This window comes from Enoplosus armatus, chromosome 19 (assembly GCF_043641665.1).
Source record: "Enoplosus armatus isolate fEnoArm2 chromosome 19, fEnoArm2.hap1, whole genome shotgun sequence".
Taxonomy (NCBI): Eukaryota; Metazoa; Chordata; class Actinopteri; order Centrarchiformes; family Enoplosidae; genus Enoplosus; species Enoplosus armatus.
Window position 1 is genome coordinate 17,291,935 of NC_092198.1, and position 23,477 is coordinate 17,315,411.

The 23,477-nt window shown below is 41.5% G+C and overlaps 2 protein-coding genes across 9 annotated transcripts; one reads left to right on the top strand and one right to left on the bottom strand.

The window, feature by feature from the left end:
• Positions 1-378: 378 nt before the first annotated feature.
• max (myc associated factor X) lies at positions 379-11,654 on the bottom strand. Of its 8 annotated transcripts, none has more exons than XM_070925881.1 (5): positions 11,520-11,654; positions 11,199-11,225; positions 5,151-5,258; positions 3,201-3,324; positions 379-1,952 (listed from the first exon to the last, which is right to left on the bottom strand). In XM_070925881.1, exons 1-5 carry the CDS (start codon positions 11,553-11,555, stop codon positions 1,765-1,767), a joined length of 483 nt encoding a protein of 160 aa, XP_070781982.1. In that variant the 5' UTR covers positions 11,556-11,654; the 3' UTR covers positions 379-1,764. The 8 variants fall into 8 exon arrangements, with proteins under 8 accessions (XP_070781982.1, XP_070781981.1, XP_070781980.1 ...); XM_070925880.1 differs by having other exon boundaries at positions 3,201-3,339; XM_070925879.1 differs by having other exon boundaries at positions 5,103-5,258.
• Positions 11,655-18,245: 6,591 nt separating this feature from the next.
• On the top strand, positions 18,246-23,460 carry slc10a1 (solute carrier family 10 member 1). The gene is made up of 7 exons (XM_070926175.1): positions 18,246-18,458; positions 18,578-18,664; positions 19,298-19,410; positions 21,114-21,318; positions 21,897-22,075; positions 22,237-22,436; positions 23,277-23,460. Exons 1-7 carry the CDS (start codon positions 18,246-18,248, stop codon positions 23,336-23,338), a joined length of 1,059 nt encoding a protein of 352 aa, XP_070782276.1. The 3' UTR covers positions 23,339-23,460.
• The last annotated feature ends 17 nt before the right edge of the window (positions 23,461-23,477 follow it).

The following is a 23,477-nucleotide window of genomic DNA, read 5'->3' on the forward strand; positions in this document are numbered from 1 at the left end:
CCCTGAAATAAGGTTAGACACATTCACAGTGTGCATACTGCAAGTATGTTGGCTACTGGCTGTGGCTCACAGGAGAAAACATTAGCCGGCCCAGTTTAGTTCTCCTCATAGTTAAAAACACCAGTGTAAGGGGAGAATTGTTAACATAATCAGACATAAAAGGGCATTATGCCCTCAGTCTTTATTCCAGACACCTGCCTGCATCACTGGAAACCAGAAAAACCTGCTCCAACACATCCAGTCCTGAAAGCTGTGGTAGAAGTTAGAGGGAGGAAAGATTATAAGAATGTGACGAAGCCATCAATAAATTCACTGCAGTTTAAACAGTACAGGAAATGTCGGCATTTGTCTGACGGCCAAATCACCACAGGGAGCGTGTTAAAGGATAAAATAGTTTATTTTATAGTCTCATAGTAAAGGTAGGCCTCAACTTGCAAGACAATTGTTGGCAGTATGTACAACATACTTGTAATTTCCATGGAATGGAATCGGACAAACAAAGACCTATTACACTAATTATATCCTCCTAAATGGAAATAAAATGGAAACAATATACATACACACACGTTTCCTAGACACGCAAAATGCTTCCTTTTTTTTTCCTTGGGGGATTCAGCAACATTGATTTTTACTGTGTAAAGCACGACACATCAACAGGGACTTATTTTGCTTCCTTGTACTGCAAAAGACAGGAGCTACCTTTGACATTCAATACCTATTTCATACCCTTAAGGAAAACTACATGTGACAAATTGGCATTTTCCCATGACTTGTGAGATTACTACAAAATGCATAACATACTTTTGAACTTGAAAACATCCAATCAATGCTTTTTATAATATATAAAACGAGATGCCTAACGTATTCAGCCACCTAAAGTCATCCACTACTTCAAGCTAAAGGACAAAATACGATACAAGTTTAGGAATATTCTCCTTCAAAACATCAATTTCAACAAAAGGAGTCATGTTTTCTTTTTTTTAAATCTTGTGTTAACAAACGTGTCAGGCAGAAAACATCTGCAATCCAGTGGGCCTGAGGTGGGTATCACTTTAACATTTGCTTCAAAGCGTCTTCACATTCTTTAGTGGAAAAAGTAAGCTACAAATGTTTTATTATTTTTTTATTTTAAAAAGGTAAACTTCTCCAGGACGATTTATCTAGGTGTGTGTGTGTGTGTAAATTCTAAACAGGTTTTTATCAAGAATAACAAAAAAAAACAAAAAAATATATAATATAGCAGTGCTTGGAGGAGTACGCCCTTCTCCCCCAAAAAACAACCCGGGAGGAGGAGGGGCTTTATTGAGGGTACAAAAAAAGCATCAAGTCCTTAAGTAGCCAAGCTGCCTCTTTTTGGGTTTTGGATTGTTGACGTTGCTAGAGGGGAAATACCAATGACGGAGAACCAAAGAAAAGAGAGAAAGAGAGGGATGGGAAGGGGGGAAAAAACCTGAAGCTCTCTAGATGGATTGAAGCAGCCATCTTCCACCCTGCTGACTTCCTCCCTCCTGTTCTTGGAGATTGGGAGGAGAAACGATTGTGGCGGCGGTGTGTGGCGGTTTGAGGGGTCACCAGTCTCCAGTGCGAGCCCACCCAGAGATGGAGGGGAGAGAACGAGGAGGGCGGTGACGGGGGCCGGTTGTTGCTGGCATGAGGAGGGGGGAGGGTCGATGAGCCTCGAGAGCTTTGAAGGCCGCGTTTCCTCTCGCCCTCTCTTGTGCCCCACCGCCTCGACCGTGACCAGGTTTTAAACCGCTCCGCTCTCTAGCTGGCCTCCACGCGCAGCTTCTTCCTGTTGGGCGGCTCCTCTGCCTCCGACTCGGAGCTCGAGTCAGAGCCTCCGTCGAACGCCGACACGGCGCTGCCTTTGGGGTTGGTGTACAGGCTGCTGTCAGACGACGAGTAGCTGGCCTGGAGCTGGGTGGAGCCCTTCACCTTCTCCAGAGCACGGACTGCAGGAAGATGAACAACAGGATTTCAAAATGATATAGTCAGTGAAGAACTCAACAATTCAGGCTGTGGACACATTTCATGACTGAACAGAAATAAATTAGCTTTGAGGAAATGCAGATAATCCAGAGAATCCAAAATGGAGGAAGCCATGATATCAGCTGTTTTTATATAACCCGGCTCTACTGAACGGGAAGCATCTTCATATCCACTTTGCCATAAACAAAAACCAAAATCAACAGTACCGCTTAAGACAGTTTAGTTTTGCTGTGCCACTGGACCCGTATAGATAGCTTAAGCCATGCACCGTTTCCTAGCCAGCCTCTGTTCCACTAGCGTCTTCTATTCAGTCTATCTACCGCTCTACTGGTTAATACAATTCAAACACTGCTATCTTAACCAAGACACAATGATGCTTGTTTCCTTAGCATTCAACAACAACAACATATCCTGTAGGGCTGTGGCTACCATTCAGGACACTGAGGTCATGTTCTGTTTTTGTCCCTATGAATTTGAGTTTTAGTGTCCTGAAGTACAGATTATACTCTATAACAGAAGATTAAACGTGGTGGTTTTTAAGGGTTGATAAATGTTGATGAATGATTTCATATATTTCTTGGGGAACATGTTTCTGGGGCTGGAATTAATAATTAAAAAAATGTTTTTTGGTGTCTGGTCAAAAAGATCTGCAGGCAGGCTGGGATGGCTTTGATTCATGACATCAGTGTTATGAAAGTCCTGCATTCATCTTACAAAACAAGCATCCAGTGTTCAAATGTTACTGTCCCTTTCAATAGCAATTTGGTTTAGATTATCGACAATAAACCCCATGATTCAGATTATCAGCTAGGCCCATGAAGGAGAACATTTAAGAGAGTTCACTGAGTTATAGAAGCTAGCTCAAGCTAGAGGAGAGAGGGCTAAACTTTGGCCTTCCATTTGCCTGATGTTGTGGCGGCACAGACACTTTGATTTTGAGTTTGGGACTTCATGTTCTCAAACCGTTCAACCACACGCTCTTTCATCACTGCAACATCCAACCAAAACAAACACGGTGGTGAAGCATGTGTATTTCCTCGCCCTCCCTTCTCACGGGCTGCAGCAGGTCCCATGTGATTTGCTTAAGCTCAAACCTTTCAGAGGAGGTCACGGGAGTCGTTAACTACTACCAGCAGGCAAAAACAACTGAATCTCATGTAGAGCATCCCCAGCCTGAGGAGCAGAATGATGGTGAGTGATAGCGTTGTTACCTTGCTGCTCCAGCAGTGCGTTCTGCCTCTTCAGGTCGTCGATGTCCTGCTGGTGCGTGTGGTTTTTTCGCCTCATGTACTGGATGTACTCTGTGGCTTTGTCTAGGATTTGGGCTCGAGACGCCTGTTTGGTAGACTGCTGTTAGTGACACATGCAGAAATTGAAGCAATGACGCAAGTATCACATTTCTTATACAAAAAAAAAACATTTCCTGCTCCTGTCATGACGCTACACAGACTGAAACTACTGCAGGAGACTACAAGGAAATCTAGGACAACGCTGTGTGTTTCTGCACTGCTTGCCTTCTCTTAACCTCTCAAAATCCTCTAGCACTTCACTCTGACATCCACAGGCTAGGTCACAACCCTGACACATTACTGTCAGAGTGTTTCGCCTCGATTACAGCAAACAAAAGCAGCCCGTTAGCTGACTGGCTGCAAACCAGCTCCAAAATGTTCAAAGATTACAGACACATTATTTGACAAAACACTTGCTACATCTCTAATTCATGCAGTTTTGCTGTCATGCTTCCCTTGTGACCCTGGGCTATTTAGCGCGGCCATTCATTGACTTAATATCAGCAGCAGTGTGCTCATTAGGGCTGGTTATTATTTGAAATGTTTCGATAGTAGCGCAGATACGATACCAAGGTTTCTGTATCGACAGCAAAACCAGAGTTTCCTGAAGTGTTTTATAGCCTTAAACAAAGTCCACCTCCTGCTATGTCTTAAAAAATCTTTATGAAGTAAGGCATCAACTTTCACGAACATTAATACCAGGGATTTACAGAATGATTCTTTTCTCAATTACCAGAAAATAGTGCATTGATTACAATTTCTAACCCTAACTCTGAGTTGACATATTCTCATGGCTTTACAGTCCAAAACCTTAAGATATTCAGTTTAATATCACTGACAGAGAAAACCAGAACCTGGACCATTAGAAAATGTTGGGCACTTATTTACCATAAAGTGACCGCAAAGGCCGCCATCAACTAAATAAACTGGTCACCAACAATCCTTGTGGAAACTCTGCAAAACAATAGTTTCTGTGATGGCTCACTCTGAGAAATGTAAGCGCTGTAAAAGCACTTTGCCTGAACAAAATAGTGTAAAATTTACCAGATATTCAACACCAGCTGCTTCCACTACTTGGCAGTCTTGTAAACTCGATGCTACAGACACATTTCAGTCTGCCCCAAAAAGCATTGAGGTTTGGTACCTAGCCCTAATATTCTCTTCACAAGCAAGAAAGAAATATTGCATGTTGGCCCTCAAACAGATCCATAACAGCAGTGTGGTCCTGGGAGAGAGGTGGGGGTCGAGCACCGAGGCAGCTGTAACCCAACACTTCTTACAAATTATCAGCAAACATCCCTAACTATCATCTCATAAACCCCCCGCCCTTCACGCTGTGTCAGAGCCATGAGCTGGTCCTTTAGGGGAAAATAAAACACTGTGCCCAGTTACTGAACCCGCTCCAAATGCTCTCAATGTCATGGATGTCAAAACAGGAAAAGAGCAACAAAATTTCCTCATAATAACTTCCTGACGCTGCTCCAAGTATTTGGACTGCAACACTGTCTTACTGCTGCCAATCTGCACTCTTCCACCACCCGCCCTCCTCCCAGTCCCTTCAACTATTTCCCTCCACTGACACGCATGCATGCGCGCGCGCGCACACACACACATATACACATACACATTAAGCAAGTCAAGACATCTGCATCTCTGTATATACAATATAATATTACATAAGTACAATCATTTAAATTACCTAATTGGCAGAAATGCCCTCATCCTAAAAAATCCTTTACAGTGAAATTCACATGTTAAACTAGAAATATTATACTTAACCTTTTAGTAAACACATGGCAAAATACAAGTACAAAAATTTCTTACATGAGCCATTTGTGTGCCTGGGGGACCTGCAGGCTGAGCTTTACCAACCTTTTCTCCCTGCAGGGCGGGTACCGAGTCCCGGAGGCTGTGAAAGCTGTCTTTGATGTGGTCCCTACGCTTGCGCTCCAGCGCATTGTGATGTGCCCGTTTGTCTGCCTGCAATGAGAAGAGTCACAAGGCCTTCAGCCTGGCAGCAGAGCAGCACGGGTAGAGGACAGCGGGCGTCCGACCGTCCCCGGTCAACCTACACAAACCGCTCTGCTGCCAAGTCCCACTCTGCCTTTACAGCAAGGACACTGTCATTGTAGTTTTAATTCAGTAATCATCACGTAAAACAAAATATACATATTCAAATGTCTTTGAAAATGTCCAGCCGGTTTAACTTTAACAAAAGCTCATCCTTAATGTAACTATCCTTGGTTGCAGAATATATAAACTTAGGCGAACGGCAATTGCAGTATCAACCAAAGCACAACCAAAAAAAGTCGTTCTAATGTAAATAAAAGGTGTCCTTTTATTCAGTTTTCATGTTAAGAATGTTTAGAAAGAACCTGAGTCACCAGAGTCATCTTAAAATTGTTTAAATTGAAAAATAGTATTCCTTTGACATTGATAAGAAAATTGACAAAAGGAAATCCCCAAGTTTTAGAAACCGCTGTCAAATAATAATTATAACGTGTGTTTTACTTGACAAACTAAAGTGTAGATCTCCAACAAGACTGCACAATCTAACAATTGAAATAATGAGAGAAAAATTCAACAATTTTGCATCTGGAACTGGCTCAAAATACACATGACACCCTGTCACCATTTTGTCACTCAAGTGAAGTGCAATAGTTCATGTGAAAATGAAAAGCTAAAATGCTCTAAGACGCCTTATCTCGCAGTGTTAAGAAATTCTTAGATCATTACCCGGATTCAGAATCACACCAACAACTAATCACATGTTCGACGGCCTAACTGTGTGTGCACAGTTATATTTCACATAAAACTGTCAGGTTTTTGGGATATCCTGCTAAACGGAACCAAAAAAACCCCACCTTTGCTGACATAAAGACAGATAATCAATAAGCTGAGTGTCACTGATTCATTTTCTGTCGACTGACGGCACAACAGTCAACCAGCCTGTAACCTCCAGTAGTCTCATGGTAAAAAAAACTCATTCTAAAGTTAGATTTTCATCACCAGAAGTTGCTGCACTCTGTGGCCTTTTGGCCCCCTCCTGAGCTTCCATCCCCCCCTCCTCCAGTGTGACCCATGCCAACCCCCTCACTGCATTTCTGTCCCTCCTTCTCCACAGGAGCACGCAGGAGTGGCCCTTCAAAATTCATGACCGGGTCAAAGTCAAGAAACTCAAGCCATTCAAAGGGGGGGGGGGGGCAGCAGATCCTGGATGAGGATGACACAAACTGATGACCAACAAAGGCCTCATGAATGTAGGTTTTATGTAGGTCCTGTTGGAGACTTTGCAACTTAAGATTCAAGGTTTATAAGCAGAATTGAGTTCAATGATATGCAGGACTGTTTTCTGTAGTGGAACATTTGCCTTCTCCAGTGCTTTCTACATTACACAGCTTTAATCATATTATCTCGCTGAACTCAGCCACATTCATGGTTAATTTCAGGCTGTTGCAACGCGTCAAACCACATTTCTCATATCTTCTACCAAGTTAAATAACTGTCTTAAATCATAATAACCCAAACCTCATTTTATGCTTCCCCAATTAGCAGGCAGAGGCTCGTGCAACAGCATCTCACAGGCTTCAAACTTCAACAGCACATTTGTATTCTAGTTAGACTGTAAAGGCATAAGATGGCTGCCATAATCACATGACCAGAGGCAGGCAGGAGATCAGTTTGCTGCCTGTAGTTCAACCTGTTTTTAGGCCAAACCATCACAGCCTCCAATCACATCTGATTCTGGCCTAATCCACGCTTGTCACCAGGCTGAGACATTAATTCCAACAACCAATCAAAGCCCGTGCAGCTCGACTACATCATCTCACTTCATGCACCTCCAACAAAGCAAGGCCCGATTTAAATATTAGCAAAGAAACTGCTCGGTGATGTGGCCTCAGGCACATGGGAGACCTGGTGTCATCTGACTCATTTTGTCCAAAGATCACAACAAAAACCAAAGTAGCCACAAATGAGACGACACGCAGGTTAAGGCAAGCCTTCAGCGTGTCATATGTTTGGTGGGAGGGACGACGTGTTAAGTGACTCACAGACATCTGTAACAAATACAAGCTATTAGCTAGGAATTTAATGCCAGAAAACAAGGTCCTACAAGGTTAACTATGAGCCTGAATGACACGCATATGAAACTGAAACCGTAATAAAAACCACTTTATCAAAATTCACCGCATACTGCTCACAATGTCCGCCTTGTGATTATTTTGGCTGGTACGGTAACAGCTGCTCCTGTGGCCTGTTGCACAAGAGCCACGAACCAGACACAAATCCACCAGGACCATGTGCCTCCGCGTATCACACACACAGCCACCGAGAGGCGAGACTCCACTCCCCGTATAAACAAACACATGACTGGAATCGATGGCATGTGCAATTACAAGTCTGGCAGCCGTTTTTACATTCATGGTTTCAGTGAAAAGAAGGGAGGTTTAAAAAGTACACGTGGCTGATTTCCTGATTCCATCTAGGACACTTAATTATAATATAATACACTTCAGACTTTGCTCCTACTGTATAGTCTTATATTAACTTTTAGTGTTTCTTTATCCTGTGTTACACCTCAGTTTTATAAGCTACACATTGTGTTACTCACAAAACATTTTAGAGGCATGTGAGCATCAGCCGAAACTAGTACTTGTGTTCACTCTTTAAATCAGGCAAGGTATTTAATATCATTAATCTCTGAAAGTTAATTAAGATCCAAGACTGTATTCAAGCACTACTCTCTGGAGCTGCTCCATATACAATTACTGGGCAATAATGGACATTAGGTGCCCTGGGTGATTTAAAGGAACACTTTGTAACTGGCTTTGTCTAAATATCTCTCCCATAAAAAGATAATCTTCATTAGAAATTATACTACAATGCTAAAGCTACTTGACATTTTAAGTATTTGTTTTTACAGAATTCAACTATTAACTGATCTCTTCAACAGTTTGTATTTAGTGAAATAATATACTGTAATCCCATCACAGGGAAGAAGGCAGAGTTTCTGTTTCACACATCAAATGCCACATACAGTATTAACAGGTGCTGCGGTTGTTTAGGCCGTCACCTGTGACTAAATGGATCACAAGATGCGTCAGGATCTGGGTGGCTTGCCTCTGCTAAAAAATATTGGGTGGTATGGATAAAATTCTCAATCCCAGGACATGTAATTTTATACCACAAAGTCATTACATATTGTGATTAAGTTAATTTTCTGGAAAAATCTATTTAAACACTGTTGGACATATAAACTAACCAGACAGGAATATCCGTTTTTGGCTGATCCAGTAAGTGAAATACATGATAAATCAAGGTAGTTCATCACATTGATGAAAAGAACTACCTTAAAGAAATCACTGATGAGACTCCTGGTATATACTGTCATATCGCCAATACTTTATAAAATTCTGTGCAACAACCTTACCAAAACCGACAAATTAAGTTATTTCACATATATTCCAGACTGGTGTAGCAACATTTTATTGCATGAGAATTTTATGAGCATCTCATTTGGGGATGAAGAACAAACTGAGCTACACACCATGTAAATCACGAGAGCCAATAACTTATCCTGTGAAGCCTCACTGATATCAAACTAACCTTATATAAACACAGCTAATTGTACTCAGACATGTTCAAGTGCCTTCTTAACTAGCTTAGCTTAGGTATATGCTATTAAGAGTTGTTAAGCACATCAGGCACCATGAAAAACAGGTGTCCAATTACCAACCATTATCAGTTCATCATAAAACCTAAGAGGACACGCCAGCTGAGCTGCTCCCTCCATTCTATTCATACCTGACCATGACACCTTACATAAGTGCTCCAGGTGCTGAGTGGAAGAGCTGGTAGCTGCCGCTTCCCTGCTACCGATGGTCGTCTCACATTCTCTGCACGAAAGCCTACACTTCTGCCAGGCCACTGGAGTACGTGGACGACCTTCTCGTACTAGTAACAGTGGATACACCAATAAACCAGAAGCTCCAGGGGTGGCGAATGAGACCACTGTTGCAAAAATAAAATAGAACGTATAAAATAAACAGCATGCTCTTCCCTACTTTGAAGCTACATTGTAGAGCTGCAACTACGATTGGTTTCATTTTTTATTAGTGCAAATTATTTCCTTAATTAAGTCTAGTCAGCAAATAGTGAGAAATGCTCTCGGAACACAACGTGACACGTTCAAATGTTTAGTTTGGTCCAACCAGCAGTCAAAGACGGAGAAAAGCAGCCAAACATCACATTTAAGAAGCTAAAACAATTTTGTTCACTCAATCCATTATCTAAATTGTTGTCGATACATTTTCTGTCAAAGGACTAATTGTTTTAGCTCTATATTCATGTCTAACATATGACATAATGCATTCATACATCAAGGCTTTGGTGCTCGCTTTCTGTCTTGATGGTCAGGCTCTTATCTCACCAACTAAGACATAACAACAGACAACGCATCCACTATCTATGTTTGGAAACCTATTCAATGTCTGCCACACTTTACCCACCATTAGTTATAGATTTAAGATTTGGCTGAACGATACGTCATCCTTATCACTTTAAAAAAGTGCAATTTTGAAATCGAAAGAGGAGCATTTTTTACACAATTGTCAGTGTCTCAACAAGCTGTGGCAAGTGAAAGTTTAAACTGGCCGCGGTTGACGCAATTAGATATTTCCTCAAAACCATTCAGCCCTATCTGTATAATGTGCAGATTGTGAGGCTACATTCTTGGATATGCAGAGATGGAAGCAACTGTGTGACTCTGAAGGACACAAGCAGCTATCAGGGCATACAGATTTATGCTTATAGCTTAGATAATCAGATTAAAAAATACTAAGTGAGCTGAAATCAGGTTTGAGTCGCTCATGTGGCTCAGGACTGCTTTGAGGCGAAAGTAACCAAGAGAGAAAGGCCTGGGGTCTGTTGGAGGGCACTAGCAAAGAAACAAAAGCTCCCTTCTTATGGTATTATCACTAATGCATATTCTATCATTTAACTAATGTTTCCTCAATGCCTTTCCGCACTTAAATCCTGGTCATCTGAACTGGAAGTAAAGGCGTCGTGTTGTGCAGCCTGTGCATCAACCAAGTCGTGCAGGGTGTTTTTCTCGCCGGTATGCGATGCAGCTATACGTCATTCATTTAGGCTGCCAGCCCTTTACTGGCCTGTAGAGAGAAGATGGCTCTAATCACTGGCTGCAACACCGGAAAACATCCCTTCCTGACACGAAGGCTCGTCCGAGATGCAGGCGCGGCTCCTCCACACATGCAACAAGCCTCTATACCTTGTTTTTTCCTCTGCATCATCATGAACGCATTGCGAATGTAACCCGTCTCTCTTTAGCGAGATGACCTAGATGTGTAATTTGCAAAAACCTGATCACGAGCGGAATCCCCGTGGTGTACAGTGCACCACCGGGGAAAACGAGTCGGGGCGACTAATCGCCGAGCACTTCTTTGTATTAACCGGAAAAAATAATAAACATGCATTTTTTTAAAAAAAAAAGCCTTTCTAGCAGGATAAAGCTTTGGTCTAAATATAGATGTCGTGTCAACGTCTCCCTATGGCCGCGTACGCACAGGATGGGGGATACCCTGCAATGCACTACTAACGCTGATGCCGTGGAACAATCGCTGCACGATTACAAACGCAATTCAGTTCATAGCTACAGAAAACGAAGGTAAACTGCCGTACATAAATATACATTTAAAACATGAATGTAGTTGATCCACAAGGCAGAAAGCAGCACTTTCACATTCTCTTTGAAGTAATATCAACCTCCACAATATAACCTTACCAGTCGATTAAATACCAAAAAATAAAAATAAAAAATAAGCAGAATGATGAATTAATCAACTTCTCAACAACAGTGAAGCATTTTTCGCCATTGGACAAATCCCCCCCAGCATTACGCACCACATTGTGATATCTCGGTGAGTCTTCCTGCAAAGAAACAGAACAAAAAGTACAATTGTAGCCATAATTGTTCAGCAAATCTTATTGTTTCGCTGAAGTCACTAGAAAGTAAAATAATTTACTAGATTAACAAAGCTCTGAAGAAGCAAGAAAGGCTAGTGTTGCTTATCAATTAACAAGAATCCCGGCAAGAAATACTTATCAGACAGAAAGGCACAACTAGCCAGCTTACTGGTAGCTAACGCTAGCTGAGCCGCTAGTTCAGCTAAATCGCAAGCTAGCAAAATAACATCATTAAAAGCTGAAAGTGTCCATACTCACGTCACTATCGACTTCGATGTCATCGTTATCACTCATTCTTCGATAAAATAGTCTAGTTTAGAGGGACGGGTGGCTAAAAAAACAACATGAATCAGTTTAGCACCGAGCGGCGCTCCGACAGACAGACTGCTAAATGCTCACGTTCTGTTTGGACAGAACCGAGGTGGACTCAACCGTCTCCACGTGACTACACCACACACACGCGCACACACACACACACACACACACACACACACACACACACACACACACACACACACACACACACACGCATGCGCAGCATCCTGGGGGCAAATGGGAATTGTAGTTGGTCAGACTTTTTTTCCACGTATCATTAAAAAGCCTGACATCATTGAATGATTTTGAATGTAGACATATTTAAAGAGATGCATTTGCCGAGCGACGAGTGGTGGACACACTAGTTGTTTGTAGTTTGAATATTATTAAGATAGCAAGCAATGTTTATTCGTAAACTACAATTCCCATGAGTCATTTTGCGTGTTTGCAACGTCACAGCGTCCTTTCTCATCAGAAGCATTATGGGAATTGTCGTCTGAGTCATATTTGTATGTCAGGGGAGCCAATCAGGGCAATGGCTGAGACACGTGGATTTTAAGAATACACTCAAGAAACACACACACACACACACACACACACACGCACACACACACACACACACACACACACACACACACACACAGGTCCAGTTACAACAGCCTTCAAATGTACACTAATCACCAAACAAGAGCAGCCCTATTTACTGATATTTCTTTTTTATTATTTTTTTATTATTTTTTTTTTAATTAATTTGCAAATATTTTGATAATCAATTAATAGTAAAAGTGATTTTTTTCCAAGCAAAACGGCAAAAAAAAAATTCCAGCGACTAAATGTGAATATTTTGTGGTTTCCCATGATAGTAAACTGAATATCTTTGGGTTTTGGACTGTTGGATGGACAAAAAAGCTATTTGAAAACGTCACCTTGAGCTCTTTTATATTCTGATGGACATTTTTTCCCATTTACTGATGTGTTATTGACCAAACAATTAACCAAGAAAATGATCAGACTTGTTGTTGGTTGTAGCCTTAAACATCTGACATACAGCCATTATGACGCAAAACTCAATTTCCACAACACATACCTTAAAGATTATTTCATATACATGCAATGGTGGAGGGAAAAAGTGTTATGTGTGGGGGCTGGTCTCAGGACAAATTGTGAATAATCTGGTCTGCTGCTTCCTTTTTCACAAATTTGTGCTGTAGATAAGGAGCTTAGACCGTGGATTATTTCAGTCAGTGAATGTGTAAAAAAACAAACAGAGCTGCCTCATTCGTTCCCCCAGCAGGTCAAGAGGCCACAGCAGCTGCGGGCGACACCCTGCCCTCCATCGCCTTCCCTGCAGACACGGGACTTTAGACCTGCACTGACCTTGATCCTACCATCTTTTCCTTCACCATCTAGCCAATCTGGAACATCCCCCTTCTTGTGCCACGTCTATATCTAGTCTTCATGCCAATTGTACCCCCCATCTACCATTTTATAGAATTATACTGTATGTCCTGCAGCAGCAGAGCCAAACAGGGTCACACAGGAATATGGTCTGTAACAGTATAGCCTATGTAAAGGATGACAACACAATAAGGCCAGGCTTTAATAATGCATCCACTGCAGTGAAGCCTCTCTGTCGTCGTGCATGACAGCCAGAACGCATCTAGCCATATTTGTGCGCTACAATCGCATTTAAATTACCTCTAGGGATGGGTAATGCTACAGAAAAAAAATATGATAATGAGGTAGAGCTCACAGAAATCGAGATTCTTCTCCTCATCTGCCTTCTCACCACACCCTAAATGCTACTCCCCTCAGGCCTGAGCTGAGTTATGAAATGTTTTAGCACCATTTCAGCCCATAATATTCAGGCTGCAGGGAGCTCAGACATTGATTAGCTGTGGCTGGAGGAGGAAAAAGTAGTAAAAATCCAGGTATGTGAAGCACTGGGCTATAATTATGGCAAGACAGGCTGATCAGTCCTCTCTCCCCTCCCCTCCCCCTATGTCCTTACAGGGCCGGCCTGTTAAACCATTAAAATGCCCTCCTTTTGTCCCCTTCCAGCATATTGCAGACTACACTGGATGGGACCCAGTATGCAGTCACCATTACAGATTTTTTTTTTGTTCTTGCCATTGTTGTCAGTGCATGACTTATGAAAGGGAGGGGAGGGGGTGCGCTGTGAGATATACCATCAGATTAACGGTAGAGTGGTTTCCCTCTACACATAAAGTATATGAGCATAATGTAGTTTCAAATGCAGCTGAGGTGCAGTGTTAACATCTGAAAACACAGTAAGTCTTCTATGAGAAAATAATTTACAGTAATGTTACTAATAAGTGATCAAAATGTTGTCTTGAAGAGAAAAAAAACATGTCAAAAAACAATCATCATGCTGCCTTGTCTAACTGTAGGATTAAGTACAATATATCATCTGTATATGTACAGTAATACAGTACATTCTCAGTTCATGAAATGTATGTTTTCAAAAGGAAGTACTCTACATTATTTCAAATACTAACCTGTGTGTAAGGCACACATTTTTCCTTATTGATATTTGTGTGATCTTTGAGGAAATGGTCATTATGGAGATGATTGAGGCCACGCCCAGACAAACAATCACACACAGACTCAGAGAGAGAGAGAGAGAGAGAGAGAGAGACTGACAGGGAACGGACGAGAAACACCAGGGAGGGGGCAAACAAGGGGATAAGGAGGAGAGCACAGCTGGACCACCACAGAACCTTTACAATGTTGTGATGCGGTCATTTTGGGATCATAAAATACTGTGAAACTGTGCGTCACATTTCCTTAAAGAACTAGATGTTTTAAGAACACTACACATGATGTGTTACTGGAGCTGGACCTGTTTACGCCACCTAATCTTTATTCCATTGTTGCAGCGGAGGACGACAAACCCAGGGTTTATTGTCTCACTGGGATTAGAAAGAGACTCATTTACACATTTAACTTTCAAGCAGCCTCTTTATGACTCATGATTATTCGCCAACAAGTCCCTCAGAATGTAGTCAGTGCAGTATTTCCACCATAGACCTCTTTGAGAGATTTATTGTATGTGGCGGTGACTTTTTTTTAGCAGATGCCAGTCACTGGCCCAACACTCCCTCCTCCCTCCTCCATCCTGCCGGCCTCACTGCAAGAAGGCGCACTCTTTTCCAAACCGTCATTTCATAAACCCTTCACCAATGTCAGTTTTTCTGGGTGTCTCTCTATTTGGGTACAGATTCATATGATATCTTGGTCTACTGCAGTGATTAACCCCGGTTTTTGTTGTCTGATGTGCCCCCAGAAGCTCAAGTACCCCGTCATGTTCCAAAAAGGTTAATATGAATTGACTTTTCAAAACTTTATCAATGTTTGGGTTTAGTTTCTTTTTATTGGTAGATTTGGTCAAGTTTATATGTGCTGCGCTACCACCTGAGGGGCTGGATGTTTCCACCACATGTCTTTTGGTAATCTGTTTTGACTTTTCTGCTAGCTTTCTAACTACTTTTTACACACTTTAATGATGTACAGGGTTTAAATAACTATGAAATATAAATAGATATGAAATGAATATACTAAAGATCAGCCTCACACTAATTCATAACCCTATTTTTGAGTTTATTTTCCTCCTTAAACTTGCTGAGCTGCCCCACAATCTTTTCCCATATATAAAGGTACTTCTGGTTGATGAACCACTGATCTGGTGGATTTACCTTTAGCATAACTGTGTCAAAAGCATTATATAATAGTTTCTCGAGGGCTGCCACAGAGTTTACATGCATGAGGAGTTTCCTCTTTCGTTCATTCTCCACTGCAGAGTGTTTTGCAGCAGAATTGCCCGGCAAATGAAAGCCATCGGGCCCGTTGCCATGAGCTTTAGAGTAACAATCTGTGAACTGTGATCATGTGCAGAGTTGTGTACTTGGCAGAAGCTGGTCTGCTGGCTAGCCAGAATGCTGTCGCCAACAAGCCTGACGATAACATCAAAAGTTCCCTGAGAAATAAAGCAAGACTGTAGATTCACAATGAGCAGATCATCCATGTCTGTTATTAATGCCCTCCTCCGAGGCTATTTTTGGCAGCAAATTACCACTTCTAGTGCATAATTTCCACTAAAAGCAGAGGATCTTTCTGTAAAAACTAACCCCAAAACCAGCAGTTAAGCCTCTCTATTGTTTAGGCACCTGTAAAAGCAAAATTGCTGTATGTTTGTTCCATCCAGCAGTTTTCTATTGTGAAATGTAATGAAAATTGCCGCCTCTTGGGGCCGCTAGCAGGTCTCTTGTTGTTTTTGTTTTTTTTAAACCTTTGCCTCACTTCTAGCAAAGCTGGAGTTGCTACAGATAAAGACACTCTCCCAGGACAAAGATGATCATTTAGATATTCTTCTCTTCCTCTCTGTGACTCATTGCGGCTGCCAGCCAGTAAACGGGATCTTCTTCCTCAGAAATGTCCACAGTGCACACTCTCTCGCAGATGTCCGTCCTTCTGGACACAGACTGAATGAATTATTACTTAAAGTCAACATTTCAAAAGGAGATCTCAGAAACACACGTCCCTCGTGTCTCTCGAGCTGCAGAAGTCAACTGTGCACTAGATGGCACCTCTGTGCAACCAGAAGCCTCCATGTGTCCTTTGTGACAGGAAAAAAAAAAAGAGAGGCAACACACAAGGTCTAGATTTTGTTTCAGAGAGAGGAGGAGAGAAGAGTAGAGGAACCTCTGTCCCAACAGGTAACGCAATATCGTTAAATATTAAATATTATATTATAAATATTATAAATATTGCTGCAAACTATCATTTATTTTACGCTTCAAGCTGGGATAAGTGTTTGTCTCTGGGGAATCCACATGTGTTTTTCTTCTGTTTTGTACAAAGTGACTCCCAGGAATAGGTGTGCAATTCTCACCTTCAAGAAGTCAGAGTGTAGTTGTGAACATTTATGAAGCTCTGTGGTATTTGTTTTTCTTCATAAGTGTTTTCTTCTGAGTGCAAAACAGATATGAGTAATCCCGTGAAGGTAATTTGTCTGCACACAGCGTGTGAGCATGCCAGCAGGGAGGATGTGGTTGTCAGCTCTGGGGATGGAGGTTAACTTGGCATCGAAGCACAAAGGAGAGTGAGGTCTGAAGAAAGCAAGTGCTGTGTGCTCTTAAACAGATTCTCCAGATTTAAGTGACTCGCTGCAGAAATGTGTATCTACTCTCAGTCAGTCAAAGGTTGGTTGCTTTGGTTGGATCGCTAAAAAATTATAATCATAAAAGAAGAATACGCACAAGTCAATAGAGCAATGTTTGTGACTTTTGTTTTATTGGAAATGACCCATATGTATTGGCTTATTGTGATCGCTTTAATTAGACGCCTACAGCAGGACACACATTGTTTATATCTTCAAGTGTTTATTTAAACATGCCGTAGGTCTGCCGACAACATGATAACCTTCAGATACTGTCAGCCTCAGTTTTGTATTACATTCCTCATCATGATAATGACTTGCCTTGTAGATGTAATCATGTATTCATGTATTTGTCAATAAAGGTAGCTCTTCCTGTGGGCATCCATAAGAGGAAGATGGTGTCATAAACAGATAATGAATGACAATATAGTAAAACTCAGTTGTAAAAATATAAAAATATTAAATGTTTGTGCACTGCTTTTAAATGCTAGATAGGGGAATTTAAAGTTCAATGTTGCCAACTTGCCACCTGTTGAAGTCAGCATCATATATATATATATACATATATATGTGTGTGTGTGTGTGTGTGTGTGTGTGTGTGTATAGGTGCCTTATTAGATGATAGAGATCAAATCCATTTCTAATAATGTGAAAAGCCACATATATCTACCAATTTATACTCCTCTCCTACTTTTAGGGTATTTTTCTTAATGTTCTTGATATTTGACGAAAAGCGCTAAAATGTGTAAATGCAGGGTGTTTGGAAGAAGTCTTAACAGTGAACATCTCGTAAAAGCAGAAAGTATGTGAAGAGTATGAAGAGAGTATATAAAAGAGTACGTCTCAAACCATACAAGTGAAAGGTTCTCAGGACCATATAATGTGTACTATGAACTGAAAGATTATGCACATTATGTTCACTGTTGAAAAGCAATGCTTATCAAACACAACAGTGACCTTTCTGCCCGCACACATACACACAAGCAATGTAGAGCACAGATAAGAAAGCAGACCTTTATTGGCCTCTGACTTTAAGCTTAAGAATAACTGTTGTATGCGGTTGTTCACAATCTAAGTGTTATTTAGATGTTAGTACGTCCTCAGTGACATACTGTATCTTGCAGAGTTGCCCCCCCCCCCACGTGCTGCCTGTGCAAAGCTTCTGTCACATTTCTGAGAGATTTTCTTCAACAAGCAGACTGCAGAACCTCCTCTGTCCATCAAGCTCAGGATTAAACATTATCTGCACTCAGCTCAGCTTTTCTGGCCGCTTAACTCTTGTCATGCTCTGATTCGTTGATTGTGGAATCACAAAAGAGCAGCTGAGGTGTTGTGAGGAAAACTGTGAAGCTTGAAGAAACGCTTTCTGTGAATAGAATCACTGAGGTTGCATTTGTTGCCTTGTTTCAACGCAAAATGTATTTTCTGACGTCTCTCTGTCTAACATCGTGTCCACGTCTGTGATTCAAGATTACAACTCGTGCTGCTCCATGGACGGCACCAAGGACGGCACCGCGGATCTGTTTTATGATCCAGATTTGTGGCAAAATGAGAGCTTCGTGTCCAACGTGACGGCTGCTGACTCCGTTAACGCGGCCATAATGTCACCTGTGATGGACAAAACCATCAACGTACTTTTGATAGTTGTCTTATTCATCACCATGGTTTCACTTGGGTGCACCATGGAGGTGTCCAAGATCAAGGTGACTTCGGCAACACGCAGTCCACACACATCAGCATACATATACATATATAAAGGATAAAGAAAGGTCTTTATGATCATTGAGATTTCTGTAACAAGACATCTTTTCCTTCTCTCCAGAGCCACATAGTGAAACCTAAAGGGGTGACCATAGCACTGCTGGCCCAGTATGGTGTCATGCCTCTGACAGCCTTTTTCTTAGCTAAGGTTTGTATTGCTGTTAAGATTATGGACACTTCATTTTGCTATACATGTGAGGCCTCCTGCAGTCTAAAAGAATGTATACTGATTTAAACAATATTCACGCTTCTGAACATATGTGATCTGATCTGTACGCTTTATTACATCTAACAACATAAGGTGAGGATTTGTGTATTTACCACATTTAGTTGTGTTTTCTTTGTTTGTTTTCTGATGTTTAATGATCCACTTTTGTCTGAGTGGTTTTTGAAGCGCAAACATTATTATTTTCCAGCCTCTGAAATATGAGGATTTGCTGCTTTTCTCTGTTACATATCATTGCAAACTGAATATCTTTAGGTTTTCGCCTGCTGGCTGGACACAAACAAGACGTTTGAAAATGTCTTCATAGGCTCTGGGCTTAGCGATTAGTTGATTAAGTGACAATGAAAGCAGATATCAGTGGCTGATATAATGATGATGGTTGTGATAGAAGTCTTTTTATTATTGCATATTGGTGTAAGTTATTATTCATGTGTGTGATTTATCCTTTAATTTCCATAATCAAGATCAGACCAGCTCTGATATCACTATTAGACATTGTTATGAGTCAGACATTGGCAGCACTCTGTACGAATTCATTATCATTTCATGCTGTAGGCGTTCCAGCTGGCTGAAATCGCGGCTGTGGTGATTCTGATCTGTGGCTGCTGTCCCGGAGGAAACCTCTCCAACCTCCTGGCTCTGGCTCTGCAGGGAGACATGAACCTCAGGTACTCACACACACACACACACACACACACACACACACACACACACACAACCTACTGAAACCCTATTGTAAACTGAGGTGATTAAGGAACACTGGAACTACAGGACGTTGGCGGCTCCTGAGGCTTTTGTGAGCTCGGAGGTAGATCAGGAAAGGTTAAAATGATTAATTGATAATGTCACGTCACAATTAATAGTTTCCTGAGCAGTGACATGTATTCTTGAATAATGCAGCCTGTCCAATGCATTGAATGCGAGTGCGTTGCGAATGTGCTGTGCCACTATCCTGTGCTTTAACGGCCACAGTCTTGCACACACACACACACACACACACACACACAAACACAAGTTATACGTTATATTAACGTACACTGCCTGGACACTTTATTTTGGTCACTGCACTGTTTTGCACTGTTCGTTATTTATCTTATCTTATTCTTTTACCTTTATATTTTTACATGCTTGTTGTCTGTCAGATTATATGTTATATGTTAAAAAAAATGTAGCACCATCAGACCACGGCAAATTCCTTGTAATGTAGGTTACTTGGCAATAAACAGTTTCTGATCCTGATCTGATTCTGATTCTGAACAACCATAGGAACATTTCCTGTCATTATTAGTTGTTTACAAGTTGAACGACATGCAGTCTGATCATAAAACTATTATCATAATAAGGCAAACCCCTTTACTTTCAACCATTAGGCCACTCGCCCCTTTAGGCACTAAGGACCAGGTGTGCAGATTATATTATTATTATTATGTGTTGTTCAGGACCTTCCTGCTCTATCTGATGTCTGAGGATCCTATCTGCCTTACAGCTGTTGAGCATAGTCTGACAGGACGGCACTGAAACATCACTGATTTATTCAGACAAAGACACATTTGTTGTAATTGTATAAAATACTTGCCACACAGACACTGTATAAGACAATCATCTCTGTGTTGATGAGGCTTGTTTTTATTCCAGTGGTGGCAACTAACCGACCAACCACAAGGAATCAGAATCGAAAAAGAAAAGTATTTTTCAGCACATTCAAAACTACTTGTCACTTTTTGCAGTAGTCAGTATTGACTGTAGCATGTTGCTAAACAGCTATATAAAGGGGCGGTACAAGGGTAATAAATCTACTCTAAAATACAACTCAGAAAATATAGGAGTCTGACGCCCCACCGGCAGCCCCTGGAGGCTGCAAAGTTCATTACACCTCACAAATCTAACAACATGCTGTTAGGCTTGCAACAAAAGGATGACAAAAATGTAAAAGTATGATCTCTAAATGCTTATGGAGCGTTTAAAATGACAGGTCAGCAGAAAATAATTACCTTAATACATGAACATGAATATGAATATCCATATGCACGTTTCATTAATCTAACCAATAGCTGAAGTTCATTCTTGGAAACTTTCATATTTCCCATATTCCTCATTACTAACCAAGTTTTGACCCAAATTAAAGGTCATGGGTCCCCAAAATAATGAGGAACAATCCTCTGGGGACCACAAACACCACATTTGTTGGCCGTCTGGCCAGGAGTTACAACAATGTCTAGCGTTGGTCCATGACATGACTTGTGTTTGAGGTTATATCCAGGCCCAGTAGCAGTTGTTTATGTGCCATCAGTCCCTTCTCACACTCAAACTCCAGCCAGGAAGTTTCCACAAGACTGGACTAAGACGTTATGACCCCTGTGTTTCCCCTCAGCATGGTGATGACTACCTGCTCCACGCTGCTGGCTCTGGGCATGATGCCTCTGCTGCTGTACGTCTACTGCCAGGGCTTCGCTAACGTGCAGAACTTCGTGCCCTACGTCGACATCACCATATCGCTGTTCATGATCCTCATTCCCTGCGGAGCCGGCATCCTCATCAACTACTACAGGCCGCAGTACGCCAAGACCATCACAAAGGTTAGTGCGCACACAGGAGGGTCAGAAGGTTACATATATAACTGATTAATGATTTGTAAAATGAAATACAATTAACAGGCAACAATTTTGATGATAGATTGAATGTTTAAGTCATTTATCAAGCAGAAATACCAAAAAAAAAACGCTCAGGTTCCAGCTTCTCAAATGGGAGGATTTGCTGTTTTTCTCAGTTATATATCACTGTACATTGGTTGACATCAACTTTGTGCAATATTTTAGGGCATGTTTCAACATTTTTGGACAATTTATTGGGTAAAAATAATTTTAGAAAAAGCCCATTAGCTCCCTGAAGACTGTAGTTTTAGCAAATATTACTCCAACAGAAGTTAACAGTGCATTTTATTTTTCAGGACTATTTCCAGTGGCAAATGAAAACACATTTGGTGCTCTTGTCCCAGAGGAACAAGACCAGGCTTTGACCACACAGACAATAGCTGAGAATAAGAAAAATGTAGAATATCACCAGACTTATTCTTTAATAATAATAATAATAATAATAATAATAACTCAAATGAATCCACAGTCCAATGTGTTTCCTGGCCTGCTGCTGTTCTCAGGTAGGCCTCACTATCATGATGATTGCTGTGATTGGGATCGGCATCATTGCTAGCATTGCAGTTGGAGGCTCCATCCTGGCAGTACTGTCTCCTCCCCTCATGGCCATCGCTGCTCTCATGCCCTTCATAGGCTACACCTTCGGCTACATCATCTCTGCGCTCTTCAAACTCAACCAACCGTAAGTCGGGCAGAGAGTTGTTTGCTTAAACTTGAGCTCTGGTGGATATAGTGACACGGGCAGTGTTAGTCATGTCAGGGAACAAAGACCCTCATGTTATGTATCCATGACTTGTGAATAAGTCTGACCCCCCCTCCCCCCCCCCCCCACCCCGTCCTCAGAGAGCGGAGGACCATCGCTATGGAAACAGGCTGTCAGAACATCCAGCTGTGCACCACCATTGTGAAGATGGCCTTTCCGCCGGCGATGGTCGGCCCTCTGTTCCTGTTCCCCATGGTCTACGTGTGCTTCCAGCTGATGGAGGCGGCGGTGCTCATCGTGCTGTTCAGGTGTCACCAAAGGTTCACACTCACAGACAAAGGTAAGGCTGGCACCAGGTTTTTAAAGGGTTAATGCAGAGCTGAAAGAAAAATACTGTCCCTTTATGTTCAGACAAACACTGCATTTGTGGAGTAGTGGATCAACAGAAAATGTATTAATCATTTGAGTTATTTAACCTATTCTACTACATTCTGGTTGAGGATTGGCTGATTGTCTCTGTTTTAAATAATTACACATTGAATATATTTAGGTTTTGAACAGTTGGTCTGACAAAAAAAAGCAACTTTCACCTTGGATTCTGAGAGATTGTGAGAGGCATTTCTCATTTCGGACACCTTGACGCTGACATTTTATAGACCAAATGATTAACTGCATAGTAAAAGATTAGACTGACCGATAATAGAAAAAATTGCTGGTTGCAGCCCAACCTAGGAATAAAGGTCATTCACCTGAGCGAGTAAGGAAGTGGACAAAATACAAGCCACACCACATGATGTATTCATTGCATTCATTCTCAAACCCCTGGATTAAAGCAAATTATAAGTGATGTACAGTACTCATACCACTGTATCACCATGGGGGACAAACACGTCTCCTCTAATACGGAAAAAAATCTAAAATCTAAAGTCATGGATGTAAAGCTTAATAAGCTCAAACCACACAAGTACAGATGTGACTAAAAGCACCAGACAGATAGCAGCTAAAATAGTCTCCCAATCTTGACTTCTACCACAATTTAGTTTGGAGTCCAGTCTCTTTACCAGTAACTCAAACTTCTACTTTATGAATTGGAATTACTGATCATGACTCTGTTGTACTAACGTAAAATCTTCATTTCATAAAATGGTTTGCATTTGTAATCTGCTTGCTCTGCCTACAGAAACGTACCAGCTAGGAAGCACTGAAGACGAGCGGCAAAGGCCCTCTGAGGAGAGAGTCTGATGGATGACCAAAGAGCCTCCAGCCTGATGGGCACTCCACGAAGCCCTGCAGTTCACTAAAAGGGCTCCTGCACTATGTGCAACAAACGGAAAATATGTATAACTGCACAACAGCCAATTTGTGCCTGGTCATGTTTAAT

Coding starts and splice junctions, on each gene's coding strand:
- max (XM_070925877.1), bottom strand. CDS start 11,555: ATGAGTGATAACGATGACATCGAAGTCGATAGTGAC. Junction 11,226..11,519: donor ACATCGAAGTCGATAGTGAC/GTGAGTATGGAC, acceptor GTTTCTTTGCAG/GAAGACTCACCGAGATATCA. Junction 5,259..11,198: donor CACCGAGATATCACAATGTG/GTGCGTAATGCT, acceptor TTCTCATTGCAG/GCAGACAAACGGGCACATCA.
- slc10a1 (XM_070926175.1), top strand. CDS start 18,246: ATGGACGGCACCAAGGACGGCACCGCGGATCTGTTTTATGATCCAGAT. Junction 18,665..19,297: donor CAGCCTTTTTCTTAGCTAAG/GTTTGTATTGCT, acceptor TTCATGCTGTAG/GCGTTCCAGCTGGCTGAAAT. Junction 22,076..22,236: donor CTCTTCAAACTCAACCAACC/GTAAGTCGGGCA, acceptor CCCCGTCCTCAG/AGAGCGGAGGACCATCGCTA.